The sequence below is a fragment of the Mesoplodon bidens genome, assembly GCF_964165515.1.
Source record: "Mesoplodon bidens genome assembly, chromosome: 7".
NCBI classification, from domain to species: Eukaryota; Metazoa; Chordata; class Mammalia; order Artiodactyla; family Ziphiidae; genus Mesoplodon; species Mesoplodon bidens.
In genome coordinates, this window is record NC_138164.1 from 41,758,520 (window position 1) to 41,771,672 (window position 13,153).

Here is a 13,153-nt window from a genome sequence, read left to right on the forward strand (position 1 = left end):
ACCTCTCTGAGCTTCAGTTTCCTCATCTGCAAAGTGAGGGTGATAAAATCTATTTTGAAGATGGTGAAGATTAACAAGCTAATAAATGTCAAGTGCACAGGACATGGCCCAGCACACAGTAGGTGCTCGGTACCTTGTAGTTGTAGATGTTATTTGGGATTAAATGAGCAGTGGCCAAACCTGGCTGAATGTCTTGGGAGGAAGAGGTGGTTTCTTGGAAGTAGGAAAAAGGGACAGTCCTTGAGACACAGAGAACAAGAGGCAGTGGCAATCTCTCCATGGTCCCTCTTGCTGCTGTAGCTCTGTGCTTCCCCAAGACCCCTCACCTTATCGTGCTGGGACAGGTCCTGGTCCACAAAAATTTCTCTGTAGGGCCCTGTCCCAGGACTTTCCTCGGCCACTGATTGTTCCGACAGTTCCGCGGCGTTGGTCCACACTAACACACAAGGTCAACAGAGAAGGCAGAGGAGACAGTGAGTTTCCCCAAAGTCTTAAAAAATATTTTCAGATTAACCTTCACATTCATGAGACTTATGCACTGAAAGCATTACAGGAGGACTGGAAAGGGTAAGAGCTGCCTCATTTCTCTTCCCCAGCATTAACTGCACTGATGCACTGTGGTGTGTCTCTTTCCAGACTTTTTTCTATGCTGCATAAGAGCTGAGGACCTTGGGCAAGTCATTTGCTCTCTCTAAGCCTTCGTTTCCACATACATAATTCAGGATCCCTGATAGTCTCTGTTATAAAGGGCTATCTGGAGATTAAATAGAATAATGATATAGAGCAGGGGTTGGCAAACTATGGCCCTGTGGCCAAATCTGGCCTTCTGCCTATTTTTGTAAATAAAGTTTTATTGCAACATAGCCACTGTGATCATTTACATATTATTTATGGCTGCTTTCCAGCTACAAAGGCAGAGCTGAGTAGTTGCAGCAGAGACCATGTGACCCACAAGTACTAAAGTATTTACTATCTGGCTCTTTACAGGAAAAGTTTGCTGACCCCTCAAGTAGAGCATTTAGCCCTAAACATTAGCTATGTTTGTTTTATTGCAGCCATATCTTTTCAAAAAACAAAAATGCATTTACATGACAGAGATGCTTATCCAGCTTACTTTTCAGCTAACAATATCAAAAACATCTTCCCATGTCAGTATTTGAGGCTGTACTTGGTTGTTTTCAAGGGTAGCATTGTGGTCCCTTGTCCAGGTGTGCCAAACCTGTTTAACTAGGATCCACTTGATAGACATTTAAGCTTTCCTAATTTTTTTCTTATTTACCCCAATATTACAAGGCCTGTTTATATGACTTTCAGGGATTATGGCATTGTGTTTGGGGGCCCCACTCTGTATCACATCAGACATCTCGCAATTCACTCACATCAACACTGAATGGTGTAGAAACCATTTTCTTGGTGTAGAAACGTTTGTAAAGATTTCTATAATTCTACGTGTGAAACCACTTGGGCCCAAGCAGCGTATTTTAAATTTCCAAGTGACTATGGTTTCTGGACAGTCACTGCACATTCTTATCTTCCTGTGAAGTGAGAAGCTGAACAAATTGTTTTCAGTGGTGATGAAACTTTCATGAGTATTAACATTAATGATGAATGAAGCACTCACTGTCATGTTTGTGGACATTCATCATCTATTCATTTTGCTTCTGCCTTTTTTATTTATGCATTTTAGAATCAAAGATTCCTGCCCCCCAGCCAGGTCTCAAACCTCTTTGTGGACCCCAGAACCTCTAGTGGACATAGCTGATGGCCTGTGGTGCCCGGAGAATGCACAGCCTTGCGTGTTGAATGAACAGCCCTGGCCACAGTGGTTCCTGGGGCGCGAGGAACACAAGGGCCTGGAACTTCAGCAGCTGCCCATTTTCTCTCCCTCCACCTCCCCAACTAGGTCCATGATTAGAAAACTTTTATTTGAAGCTCACTGCCCCCATCTGACTCTCTTGGATCCTGAGCAGCTAAGTCCTAACTGACTACAGCAGCAGTGCCTGATAGAGAAATAATGGGAGCTACAGAATGCAATTTTCAATTTTCTAGTAGTCACGTTAAAAAGGTAAAAAGAAGAGATGAATTTTTTAATGATCAATTTGATTTAACCCAATACATTAAAAAAACATCATTTCAACACGTAATCGACAAAAAATATGGAGATATTTTATATTCTTTTTCTTCGAGGCATGAAGCCTTTGAAATCTGGGGTTTATTTTACACTGATTGTGTATCTCAATTTGGAAAGTGAATTTTCAGGAGGAAGACTTGATCTGTTTTCAGATTCCTCAAGAAATCGGCTCCCACTGGAGGAAGGTACTGCCTGGCCTGTGTCCCCAGGGAGGGCCACGGGGTCTGACCCTAAATGGGCCCCTGTCCAGTCTCAGCTTAGAGTTCTGGCATCTGATGCCATCTCTAGGGGTGACTCCGGCTGCCTCTGCGACCCTGTCGTGGCTGTCTTGAGGGACCCTTCCCCGCAAGATGATGGCCGGAGGGGGGACTTCATAAAACTTACAGAACAGGCTGATCGATGGGGTCCCTTTATTAGGGAAGGTGTGTTTACCGAAAGTCTTTGTAGGGCTAGAATTTGCTCTGAGACTTGCTTTCCTTACACCCAGGCAGGGAGGTGCGGGAGCAGTTACCCCTCACCTGCCGCAAACTTCTTTACCGGCTACTGTTATTTATCAGAAAGAACCTAAGGGCCATGTATGACCAAACCGGCTTAACTCTAGATGCTGGATCCTTCGGAGGTCCCAGTGGGGAGAAGCCCCAGGTAGGGTCGGGAGGGCTGGGGCGGTGGGAAGGCGGATATGGGGACGCAGGCACTTTAAGAATTTTCGGGCATGAGCTGTTGGCCAAAGGGCAGGGAAGTTACTTTAATATTTTAACAACCCCCAGCTGTCCTGGTGCGCTCCAATTATCACCAGTGTGCAGCAGGGGCAGTTTGTGTGCACCTTAACTGTGTCTTTCAGACATTGTAAGTTGTAAATAAAAGTTAAATAACAATCATGCTTAGGTAATAACTTAATTTTTAAATTTTAATATTTAAAATTTAAATATTAAAATTATTAAAATATTAAAATTTAAATATTAAAAAATTAAATATTTTAATATTTACTGAATGTTCGCTATGCACCTGGCGCTGTGCTCAGCACTTACACGCAGGATACGATTTCGTCTTCATAACAACCCGGTGAGATAGGCATTATTATTCCCATCTCCATTTTATACGTGAGAGGTATGAGGCACAGAGACGTCAAGTCATCTGCTCAAGGACACACAGCTGGTAAGTGGTAGAGTCAAGGGATGAACCTAAGTTTGTTGGATTCAGAGCCTATGCTTTTAACCACTATGCAGTCAATGTATTGAAGTGGGAAGATGTTTATGATATATTATTGAATTTTAAAAATCAGGTAGGGAATTCCTTGGCAGTCCAGTGGTTAGGATTCTGTGCTTCCACTGCAGGGGGCACAGGTTCCATCCCTGGCTGGGGAACAAAGATCCCGCAAGCTGAGCGGCACGGCCAAAAAAAGAAAAAAAAAGGTTACCTATGTTAGGTTCATATGATCCCATTATTGGGAAAAAATATATATATATATATATGAATCAAGATGCTATTTTAATAAGTCACTCCACATATTTTCTTTTCTCAGTAATTCTTCCCCACCTCCCATGAGCTCTTGCCATTAAGATTTGGCCTTGGAGCTGATGTTTTATTGCCTTGTGGTAAAGGAAGGATGAGTATTAACTAAAACAGGGTGATTTTTCCCCCAGGCAAAATGACGTTTTGATTTTTGACAATGTCTGGAGACATTTTTGAGTACCACAGTTAGGGGTGGTGGTGGTGGTGGTGTTGCTACTGGTATCTCTGGTGGGTAGGAGTCAGGGATGCTGCTAAACTTTCTACAGTGGACAGGACAGATCCTACAACAAGGAGTTATCCGGCCGCACATGTCACTGTGCCAAGATTGAGAAACCCTGACCTGATCTGCAGTAAATAAATCCTTGGCTTTGGGTTTTCAAATAGAATTTTTCAAGTCTAAAGCAAGGTGACAGTCTAACAGTAAACCAATTTAATTGGAAGAGCCCAGCTTTGCTAAGAGAGGAAAGAGCTTTCTCGGAACCCTTAAAAAGAGGTGTTTTCTGTCAAGAGACAGCATGGAGGACTGGAGAACAGAGTTTTCTCTAAAGCGTGGAGTAGAGAGGCCCAGACAGAAAGGAACTCCCCATGACACGGGAAGATGAAAGTCCTTTTCTGAGGATGGGGAGTGTGTCAGGGGAACGAGGGCAAACGTTTGGAAACATGAGACCTGGCTGAGAGGCTGAGGAGATAGAGCCCAGGTAGATGTGAGGGACTCTAAGCCATACGAATCATCCTTCATTTCTCCAGGGGGGATGCAAGTCTTTTAGAGAAGCCCCAAGTTCAACATGGCACTGGAGAAACCGGTGATTACAGTGGAAAAATTTAAATGGCGGAGTGAAAAAAAGAAAAGAAACAGCCCATGTGCCATGTGTCCAAAGGACGCATTAAAAAAACAACCCCCAAAACCCTGTATATATGTTCATAAAACAGAACATGATCCATACAACAAAATGAATGAATCTCAGAAATACTATGCTGAGTGAAAAAAGCCTTCCACAAAGGAACATGTACTACATGGTTCTGTGTACTTGAGATTCTAGAACAGGAATATCTAATCCATAGCGGGAAGAGAATTCAGAAGAGTGGGTGCCTCTGGGGCCTGGGGCTGGGAATTGACTGGGCAGGGACATGAGGGAACTTTCTGGGGTGATGGTAATGTTCTATATCTTGATAGGAGTTTGGGTTACATAGGTGTACACGACCGTCAAAACTCAATGAGCACACTCAAGATCTACACCTTTCATGGTGTGGTAGCCAGTCTCCAAGATGGCCCCACTGATTCTTGTCTCCTGGTATTCAGACCCTTGCATCATCCTCTCCAATACTGGATGGACTTTATATTAGTTAGCTGGGGCTGCCATAACAAAACACCACAGGAGGTCTTAACAAAAGAAATTCATTTTCTCACAGTTCTGGAGGCTGGAAGTCCAAGATCAAGGTGTGGGCAGGGTTAGGCCTCTCTCCTTGGCTTGCAGACGGCCACCTTCCTGCTGTGTCCTCACATGCCCTTTTCTCTGTGCACGTGCATCCCTGGCGTCTCTCTCTCTCTTCTTACAAGGACACCAGCCCTTGGATTAGGGCCCACCCAATCATCTCATTTTAACTTACTCATCTATTTCAATACACTATCTCCAAATAGGGTCACATTCTGCGATATTGGGATTGAGGCCTCAGCATATGCATTTTGGGGGAATGCAATTCAGTCCGTAACAAAGCTTCTCTATGTAACCAAGGATATTGCAGAAATGACACAGTTTGATTCCTGAGGTTAGATCCTAAAAGACATTGCAGCTTCTGCCTCACTCTCTAGGACCACTTGTCTGGAGGAGCTGGCAGCTTGAGGATGCTCAAGCAATGTATGGAGAGGTGCACTTAGTGAAGAACTGAGGCCTCTTACCAAAAGCCATGGGAGTGACCCATCCTGGAGGTGGGTCCTCCAGCCCCAGACAAGCCTCCAGAGGACCACAGCCCAGCCACCACCATGACTGCCACCTCATGGACAAGCCTGAGCAAGAATCCCCCAGCGAAGCCATTCCCAACTTCCTGACTCAGAGAAACTAGGAGATAATAAATGTTTACTGTTGTTTTAGGCCATTACATCCTGCAGTAATTTGTTATGCAACAATAAGTAGCAAATACAGGTTTGGGCACCAGGAGTGGTGCAAAATTGAACAAAAACCCTACAATGTGGAGTGGTTTGGGATGGAACAGTGGCCAGAAGCTGGAGGACTTTGGCCAAGAGTCTTTGAGAAAGCCTGAATAATCTTAGTAGAAGCCCGATGGCCTTTGAGGAGGCAGTGAGGGAAGGGTTCCAGGAAAGTGAGGAAAATGTTACTGGGGTTAAGGGATCCTTGTCAGGTGGTGGCAGAAGGGTTCCTAACACATTGCCTGTGGTCATGAGGAAGGTAGAAAATGTTTGTGATGAGGCTGAATGGTCTAGCTAGAGAGAGTCCCAGACAGAGTCTTGGAAGGTGCTGCCTGGTTACTTCTTGCTACTTATAGTGAAATGTGAGGGGGAGAGACAGTTAAAGGAAGGGCTGTTAAATCAGGGCAATGTTCTGGGCTTGAAAATTCCTTGCCTCTCCAGGTGGCAAATGAAATGTAAGAAACAGGTTCTGGGCAAAGATCAAATCAAGGGCACTCTCAAGAAAACACAGTCCAGAGAAGAAGCTGAGGGTGTGGTTGTAAAATCCTTTGTTAAGAATACAGATCCAGGGCAGTGTCCAAGAGAACCCTTCGGTCAAAGAACTGGGCTTCTAAGAAGCTTCTGTCCTTTGTCAGTCTTTGCAGAAGCCCATGGTGGAAGGGCTTGTGACAAAAAAGTCTGTGGGCGTGGTTTTTGCCTGATAGGATGAACCCCAATAAGAAGCACTGCCAACTCAGACTGACAGAGACCCACAAAAGTCAAAGAAGCGTCTGGACCCCCAAGCTTCTACAGGCAGGAAGCAGGCTATAAAACTATGCAGCCACATCCATGGGACACCTTTCATAGGAAAGGGAGGACGACTCAGAAGGTGGAACTCACGGACCAGGGGCAGAGCCAAGAGCCCTGGAAAGTCATTTCTGGGCAAGAGTTGGACTGAAGCCCAGTCAAGGAACTGCCGATATTTTCCCAGCTGGACTTCAGAACTGCTTTGGGCCAGGGACTCCTGTGTGCTTCCTGTTTTTCTTCTTTTGGAACAAGAGGAGTGTATGTAGCAGTGATGCTATGTCTGTCCCACCAATATGTGCTGGGTGTGTGAGGGACAGACCCTTTGTTCAGAGGTCTTCAGATTTCTGGAAGTAGTACTTGATGAGCTGAACGTAACGTACTACACCCATGAGCCCCATCTGTACCTGGACTTGATTTAGACGAGATTCTGGAATTTGAGCCGATGCTGTTACTGGGGTGAGATTCTGGGGGGCCTCGGGAGAGAGGAGGAGGAGTGTGAATCATTGAGGACCCGAGGGCAGGCTGTGGTAGCCGGCCTCCAAGATGACTGCTGATAATCCCCGCCTCCTGGTCTTCAGGCCCGTGTGTAGTCTTCTCCCACACTGGAGGGTGATGCCCTGGGTAACCATCAGGATACTGCAACAATGACAGAGCATGACTTCTGAGGCTTAGTCACAAGAGATGTTGCCATTTCCATCTTGTCCTCCAGGATCACTTGCTCAGGAGGAGCAGCTGCCGTGTCCTGAGAACGCTCGAGCCACTCTCTGGGGAGGCCCATGTGGTGAGGAACCGGGGCCTCCTGCTGACACCCATGTGAGCAGCCGTGTTCGAAGTGGATCCTCTGGCCCAGGTCAAGCCTTCAGATGACTGCAGCCTTACGAGGGACCCTGAGCCACAGCCGTCCTGCTAAGCTGCTGCCAAATTCCTGACCCCACAGAAACCGTATAGATGATAACACATGTTTGATTTTGCTTTAGGCTACTACGTTTGGGGAGAATTCGTTATGCATTCATGATAACTAATACACATTCTGTGTTCATTTTACATGAAGGAGACAAAAAATGTTGAGTTCTAGTTAATGGTATATGTGCTAAAACATTTAGGGGGAGGACTACAGATGTGTGCTATTTATTTTGAAATGCATCCAAAAAATAAGATGGATTAATGCAGGACAAGAAGGATGGGTAGACAGAAATGTAATAAAGAGTACAGCAAAGTGTTAGCGGTAGAATTAGGAGGAGAGCTGTCTCTATAAAATTCTTTTTGCTTTGCTGTATGTTTGAAAGTTTTCACATTAAAATGCTGGGGGGGGGGCTTCCCTGGTGGCGCAGTGTTTGAGAGTCTGCCTGCCAATGCAGGGGACACAGGTTCGAACCCTGGTCTGGGAAGATCCCACATGCCACGGAGCAGCTGGACCCGTGAGCCACAACTACTGAGCCTGCGCGGCTGGAACTTGTGCTCCGCAACAAGAGAGGCCGCGATGGTTAGAGGCCTGCGCACCGCGATGAAGAGTGGCCCCTGCTCGCCGCAGCTGGAGAAAGCCCTCGCACAGAAGTGAAGACCCAACACAGCCATAAATAAAGAAATAAATAAAATTAAATTAAAAAAAATGCTGGGGGTAAATGGCTGAGTAATTTCTTAACTTGGGTGGTTGGTACATGAGCGTTCCTTAGATGATGATGATGATGATGTAAACTGCAGAGATACCTTTCATTTGCTCCTTAGTCTGTTTATTTCAGAATAATAACTATTATTTGAATGGCTGAGGGAAGTGACTAGGTGAGTGGTCCTGAGTGAGACCAGGGAAGGGTGTGGAGGCATCGAGAGACCTGGGGACTCAGAGGGGTCTGGGGCTGGGACACAGAAAACAGAGAATGGGACCTTCACACCAGTGGCCACAGAAGAAACCTGGGAATCATGCCAGGGACTAAGTCGACCCAGCTACTCTGCCAGTAAGCCTGGCAAGGCCAAGAGGATGGTGACAGACAGGAAGTCTCCTCCCCAAGTGCCATGAGGCCTTCTGGGGGGGAGGGGGGGAGAAGGAAACCCTGATGGCTGTGTGTCCCCAAAGTGACCAGGCTGTGAGTGACAGTCACTGAGATAACCAGCCTTAAATTTGACCGAAAAGCGTTATTTTAGATTAGATTGAATACATAACCTCCAGAGAAATAATTTTCTCCATAAGCCTCAGTCTCCTCTTACCTGTAAAATGGTAATAAAATATTTAAAAACCTCCTAAGGCAAGAGGGATTTCAGTTACCAATATGTCTGTACATCTGAGTTGAAGTATATAAATTTAGATTCTGATACAAATTCATATATATTCATATATATGTACAAACACACACACACACACACACACACACACACTCACCACAGAGGTACTGACGTGTGCAGATGGGCAGAGCACAGTCTTGGAGGAGTTTGTACCAAAAAGTCAACAGGGAGAATTCTGGTGAATAAGGGTGACAGCTTATCTTTTACTGTTTTCTAACTTTCTGCTTATCCCAATTTTTTCACATTTGATTATGTTCTACTTCAGAACCAGAGAACATAAGCAAAAGCCAGAGGAAGACAAATATCATACCATATTGCTTATATGTGGAATCTAAAAAAAGGTACAAATGAACTTATCTACAAAACAGAGATAGAGTTACAGATGTAGAAAATAAACTTATGGTTACCGGGAATAAGAGGGGGGAGGGATAAATTGGAAGAGAGGGATTGACATACACAATACTATACATAAAAGAGATAACTAAGAAGGACCTACTGGATAGCACAGGGAACTCTCCTCAATACTCTGTAATGGTCTATATGGGAAAAGAATCTAAAAAAGAGTGGATACATGTATATGTTGAACAGATTCAGTGTGCTGCATACCTGAAACTAACACAACACTGTAAATCAACTGCACCTCAATAAAAATTTTTAAAAAAAGGGGAAAGCAGAAACTGAGACCCGTCCTCCTAGCAAAAGCCCCTCCCCAAAGCCGCCAAGGAAGCGCCCATGAGTACCTTGCCTGATGATGGGAACGCTGTGGGCGGCTCTGTCCACCTTGAAGGAGAACATCTTCTCGCTGGCACTCACGGGCCGCCTGTGGGAGGCTGGTGGGACCATGGGGGGCTCGGGGGACCCCTGCGACCAGCTCCTCTGCACTGGCGCTGTCCAGATGCCCGGGTAGAAGGGGGTCTGTGGTGGTGAGGGTGACTGGTTCAGTTCCTGGGTGGCCCAAGGTGGCTGTGGCCTTGGCCAAGGTGCTGGGCCCCTCACCCATGGGAAGGAGACCTGCAGGGGCAGACAAGAGGGTCAGGAGAGGTTACGAGCAGCTGGGGTGGTCTTCACCTTTCTGTCCCGGCGACATAATTGCTGCCCTAGATTTCGGCGTATAAGTCACTTCTCCCAAGAATCCCTCCCACACTCTCCCCAAATTTGGGATGGCGGTCCCCACCATGGGTCACCTTGCACACTATCGCACCACCATTTATTGGGTGCAGCCTTCGTGCCAGGCACCCAGTCAAGAGATTCACATGCATTACCTCATTTAATACCCCTGATGCTCTGTGATGAGCCCGAGGCTGAGCAAGACCTAGTGACTTTCCCAGGACCACAGATTTGGCAGTGAGCATCTGAGCTGGTACAACGCCACCTCTGAGCTCTGAGAGGCTGACAGCTTTTTGTCTACCTTGCTCAGCACCGTATCCTCAGCTCCTAGAATAAACCCTTGGCACATACACAGTAGGTCCTTAAATATTGGTTGAAAGAATGAATGAACACATCTCCGAGATTCAAGCCCAGCTCTCCAGGACACACACATCCACACTGTGTGTCTCCCTGGCACTCCCATTCCACCTCTTCCCCGAAGCCGAGAGCTCTGGGGTGGCAGGCACCCCAACTGGCTCGAAACCCAGCTGGCTCATTAGCCTGTGATCCTCAACATCTGCCACATCTGATTCTTGGCAGACGCTCCATAAGTATCTATCGAGGGAACCTTTTTTCATCTGACCCGGCGGAAGATGTCTCTATCTACTTTCATTAGAGAGCACATCAAAATCCATCTACACCAGGAGAAGCAAATGCTGAGAGGTGCTGACACCTGGCTTTTTCTTGGTTAATGCTGTTGTGGCCGTCCCTCCCTGTGCCTAGTGGTTAAACCGTGACATCGTGAATGCTACCATTTATTGTAATTACTCACCGATTTCTCGCGATAGCCCTGAAGGGGAGGAGCTCTCCTTATTCCTAGCTTACAAATGAGGCTTGGAGAGGTTAAGGACTTCACCAAGCTCAGGTGGTGGTGGAGAGGGTGGTGGGACTGGGGTTCTGGAAAGCTCTTTCCCTCTCTGTCTCTCTCTCCCTTCTCTGCCCCAACCCCACCCCCAGTCGCTTGGCAGAAAAAAACACACTTTTCAAGGAAGAAGCTAAGTTCAAAGGTTTGCCGCCTGTGGCGGTCACGTTTCTCTTTCTGCAGACTGCAGACACAGAATGAGAAACAGGACAGAATGCTTCCGAAATAGGAGCACTGGCAGACAGAACTTCCTATAGCTCCAGCTGGATTGTATTCAAGAGGAAGGTTCTCCACTCACTCAGGTTCCCAAACCAGTCTTTTAGCTACAGTCTTTCCCAGCCAAGTCAAGAATCTGGTGAATTCCCCTGAAGACTTTTTTGGAGTCAGGGAGAACACTGTTCGGGAAAATCAAACTCCAATTGCCTGGCGACACCTGGCCCAGCATTTATGATGACACTGGCCCCGTTGAAACCTGTTTCAGGAACGGACTTGGCAGTGTTCCAGAACTCTGTTACCTTATGTGAAGATTCGAATTTCTCTCCACTGTGGGCACCTCGGTCTCCACCGAAGCTTTCTTCCTTTCTCTCCTTTCAGAAGCTGAGGTGTCCTGCTCCTGCCTTGCACTCACTTCTCCATCCATCCTATCCCTTCCCGTCCTCTCCTCTGGGGCTGTCTTGCCTCAATCATTCCTACAACCTTTCCTCATCGATTTAATAAAGATTTATCGAATGAAAGGGCTGAAGGTGGGAAGGGGGAAATTTGAATATGTTTTACCCCCGCCTGATAGAAAACAAATCGAGAGACCACGGGTAGTGTGGAGGAATTCCCTTTTGTGCTGGGATGCTCAGGTAGATGTGCCTCACTGCCCACTAACTGCCAGGGTGCTAAAGGGAGTGCTCATATCTCATGACTCAAGTGGTTCACTGCCGTAGTGGACAGGCCGCAACCCACCTGGCTCTTCTGGAAATTCCAGGAATCTCCCTCCCAATCTGTCGGCCCATTGCTGTGGGTGGGGCTAAGCAATCAACCAATCACACTCCCTGGACATACTGATTGGTTCAGTGGTGGGGCAAGTGATGCAATCAGAGCCAAGGAGACCCAAGAAGACTTGGCTGGACACCAGGATCTGGAGTGACCTGGTGGGACTTCAGAATGCAGCCAGCATGAGGGAGTGGAGCCCAGACATGGAGAGAGGGAAGCTGTTTATTCAGTGGTGTTAGTATAGTCACATTTCTGTGAGATGGATCTCCAGAACTTTTTCGTCTTGCAAAATGTAAACTCTATTAACCATTAGACAACAACTCCCCATTCCCTCCGCCACCCAGCCCGTGGTGACCAACATTCTGTCTCTATGAATTGGACTACTCTAAGTACCAAGTACCTCAAATAAGTGAAATCACATGGTACCTGTCTTTTTGTGACTGGCGTATTTCACTTAGCATAAGGCCTTCAAGGTTCATCCATGTTGTAACATGTCAGAATTTCCTTCTTTTATTTTATTATTTGTGTGTGTGTGTGGTAGGCGGGCCTCTCACTGCTGTGGCCTCTCTCGTTGTGGAGCACAGGCTCCGGACGCGCAGGCTCAGCGGCCATGGCTCACGGGCCTGGCCGCTCCGCGGCATGCGGGATCCTCCCGGACTGGGGCATGAACCCCTGTCCCCTGCATCGGCAGGCGGGCTCTCAACCACTGCGCCACCAGGGAAGCCCTTCCTTCATTTTTAAGGCTAAATAATATTCCACCATACAGTTTAGAGTGTATTTTTTTTTATCCATTAAGCGTCATGGGCACTTGGGTGGTTTCTACCTCATGGCTATTATAACTATGCTGCTGTGAACATGGTGGGGAAAATAAGGAAGCTGGTTTTGAGCACTGGCTGGGGTGCTACCCTGAAGTGCTCCATCCCTGAGGCTGGCTAGAGCTGGTTTCTGTCGCTTGCAGCACACAGAGCCCGAACGATAGGGCCCCTAGTGGGAAGGAGCCAAAGATGTATAAACGCAGCAGAGACTCCAAGCTCTTCGGGTTTAAAAATTTAAAAATAAAGGTTTTTTTTTTTTTTTTTTTCTCTGAAGCATGTTGGTTGAGGGTAGCTTTAGTTGGATGGTTAAAGTTGGTTTTCTCTAGTTTCCCGGCTTGCTTTATCAAAGGGAAGGTCAAGGTTTTCTCAGAAATTGCTGCTGGCAACTACAACGATACAGGCAGGGAGAAAAGCAAACATAAGAAGAAGACTCACATTAAAAGCTAGCTCTGGGCTGTACAGGAAGCATGGGGTCAAGGTCAGTTATCAACAACTTT

At 46.6% G+C, this 13,153-nt stretch overlaps 1 protein-coding gene and 1 pseudogene across 2 annotated transcripts in view; one reads left to right on the forward strand and one right to left on the reverse strand.

The window, feature by feature from the left end:
- The window catches only part of LOC308620770 (centrosomal protein of 78 kDa-like), a 1,829,729-nt pseudogene that overhangs the window by 466,643 nt on the left and 1,349,933 nt on the right, over positions 1-13,153 (forward strand). The gene's annotated exons all lie outside the window — the stretch shown is intronic.
- The window catches only part of LOC308620088 (forkhead-associated domain-containing protein 1-like), a gene marked incomplete at its 5' end in the record, with an annotated part of 95,811 nt that overhangs the window by 50,395 nt on the left and 32,263 nt on the right, over positions 1-13,153 (reverse strand). Inside the window, 2 exons of the mRNA XM_081239419.1 lie at positions 327-436; positions 9,593-9,863. Of these exons, the coding sequence (XP_081095545.1) occupies positions 327-436; positions 9,593-9,863 (381 nt within the window). The remainder of the gene's footprint in view (positions 1-326; positions 437-9,592; positions 9,864-13,153) is intronic.